The 2,560-nt window shown below is 41.7% G+C and overlaps 1 protein-coding gene across 1 annotated transcript in view; it reads right to left on the bottom strand.

The window, feature by feature from the left end:
* The window catches only part of usp13 (ubiquitin specific peptidase 13), a gene marked incomplete in the record, with an annotated part of 38,656 nt that overhangs the window by 11,987 nt on the left and 24,109 nt on the right, over window positions 1-2,560 (bottom strand). Inside the window, 4 exon segments of the mRNA XM_014000304.1 lie at window positions 923-1,045; window positions 1,199-1,287; window positions 1,385-1,559; window positions 1,956-2,109. Of these exon segments, the coding sequence (XP_013855758.1) occupies window positions 923-1,045; window positions 1,199-1,287; window positions 1,385-1,559; window positions 1,956-2,109 (541 nt within the window).

Below are 2,560 nucleotides of genomic sequence, written 5' to 3'. Positions count from 1 at the left end.
AATAAATAAAACACACATTACAACCCAGGATTTTTTTTATTGAAACCTCAGAAACTAAATTCTATTTCTTTCAAGAGCTGGAGTGGCAGAAAATATAGCGCATCCTGCTCAAACTTGAAATATTAAGGCTCATTCAAACTAAACAGTTTAAATTTCCTTTTCTGTCAAAGCTGTCTAATTTTACATGGYTTGACTAAAGAAAATAAATAAATAAATAAAAACTTCTCCAACAAGATGGTATTTGTCTGCTTCCAAATATGTACCTCTAAAAGCATCAAGTTACCACACTGTTGGACTCGATGGAGGGACCAAAACATGTTTAAGTTCCGCCAAACAAAAAGCGCAAACGCTGCAGGAAAACAGTGCCCTTTAACAATTACAGAACTGTGACATTAAAAACCAATAGCCAAAAACGCCCAGAGTAATTAGAAGTGCCATTTTACATTTTCTTTACAAGAGTTCACGCTTGACCACTGGTGCTGCTGCAGATCACAGCTGGTGATTCATGGGAGATTAAATATGTGCTCATTTTGAATTATGATATTTAATACCAACAGCCTATTTCAGAAAAGCATAAACAGCAGCAAAAGAATAAATAAAATGTAAGGAAATTTGTGTTTGTTGGATTATTTCTTTATTGTAACAATGCTTCTTGGCAATAAATCTTATCGTTCAGAAGCTTGCTAAATTATCTTTTAAATGGTGCCACATTTGTWAGGAACATGCATTTGTGGGATGAGCAATAGAGCTGAGTGTGTGGGTTGTGCACATGAAAAAAATGTGACAAATCCTCTCTGTCATTATTCTGTCAAGACTATTAAAACAATGAAACTGCATCATGATGCTCATGAGCTGACAAATGTGTACACACAAAGATATGTTTTCTCCCTTAAATCAGACCTGATGGCAGTCAGTGTCATACCTCTGATGTCTTCRGGCAACACAATAGGAGGCATGAGATCAGGCAGCTCCTCTTCACCTGCCTGCAGCCCTGTGGCTCGGAGACGGCTTAAATCCAGAAAGTCTGGAACATCGATGGCCAAGTCTGCACAACAGATACAGACCGGTGTGAACAGAAGGATGTGAAGCAAAACGTTATCTCTACCTGTAGTTAGATGGTGCCCTCTGCTGGGCATTTTCAGTGCTAAGAACTTGTAAAACARTGGCGAAACCCAATAAACACACTATGGCAAGTTACCGAGTTTCTTTGGAACCCAGTCAACACCAAACGTGAATTTCTTTATCTGCACAATCAGATACTCTGGGAACGAGGCAAAACGGCACGTTCTGTGGAGAAAAATCAGTGAGAGACAGCCTTTTGTTAAAAAAGGTTCATCAAAGCACCAAAGGTGAGGCAAGTAGAGAAAACACAACAGGTGCTTACTTGACTCCAGCTGACTTGGCCTGCAGCGCTGAGCTCCAGAAGTCTGGGACATTTTCTGGTTCTGTGAAAGCCTGCAGACATGCAGTGAAAGGGATGCGTGCTCGCACCGGTTCTGGGAGAGCCCGCATGTTCTCCTCAGCTTCTTTTCTCTTGACTTCATAAGCCAGCAGCTCCTCTGGATGATAGAATAAACAAGTTCAACATCAAAATGTGAACACAATGATGTGATTGTGATGCTGTATTTCTGAGTGTTTYATGTGCTGCAGAATAGGAACCTGCTGTAAAACAGCAATTATGCTGAGTCAGGCTTGATTTTTAGTAATCTTTTCCTGTTAAATCAAAAAAAAGTGTCAAAGTAAAGCATTTATTGTAAACCATTAAAAAGGTAATTCTCCAGCTCACATATGTAACAGACCTAACAGATCATTTTAAGTAAATTTGGCTCTTCGTAAAATTAAACATCTCTCAGCCTTCTGACATTTTTCAGACCAGAACCTGATGAGCCTGTAGCAGCACAGTGTAAGTGTGTGTGTGTGTGTGTGCGTGAGACACAGTGCCTGGACTCCTGTACCTCGATTGGTGGCTGCCTCGATGGGAGCTGGCAGCTGGATGCAGTAGTCAACCCTCTGAGTGTAACGAACCCGACGTGTCTGACAGCACTGAACTCTCTCCTCCACCAGGAAGCGGAAAACATCGCTTGGATTCTCCGAGCCGGCACTGTTCCTCTGCAGAAACAACACGCAAGAGTTACACAACACTGCAATTAAAATCAAAACAAATACGCAATTTCAGAAAAAAAATAAATGAGATGATGTCGAGTTATTTTGATGCTGGGCTCTGGTGGAGGCCTCAACAATCGCCTGGATCAAAGACTACCTGACAAACAGACAGTTTGTGAGACTGAAGGACTGTGTGTCTAACCAGGTGGTCACACAGGAGCACCTCAGGGAACTGTACTCTCACCATTCCTGTTCACACTGTACACTTCAGACTTCCAGCACAAGTCAGACTGCTGTCATCCACAGAAATGCTCAGATGACTGCAGTTGTTGGGTGTATCGGAGATGGACAGGAAGCTGAGGACAGAGGACCGCTTTGTGGCATGGTGTGGGAACAATCATCTCATCTTGAATGTGAACAAAACAAAGATGATTGTAGATTTCAGGAGAAACAGTGC

The sequence above is a fragment of the Austrofundulus limnaeus genome, unplaced genomic scaffold, assembly GCF_001266775.1.
Source record: "Austrofundulus limnaeus strain Quisiro unplaced genomic scaffold, Austrofundulus_limnaeus-1.0 Scaffold8, whole genome shotgun sequence".
NCBI classification, from domain to species: Eukaryota; Metazoa; Chordata; class Actinopteri; order Cyprinodontiformes; family Rivulidae; genus Austrofundulus; species Austrofundulus limnaeus.
This window is presented reverse-complemented; position numbering and strand designations above follow the sequence as displayed.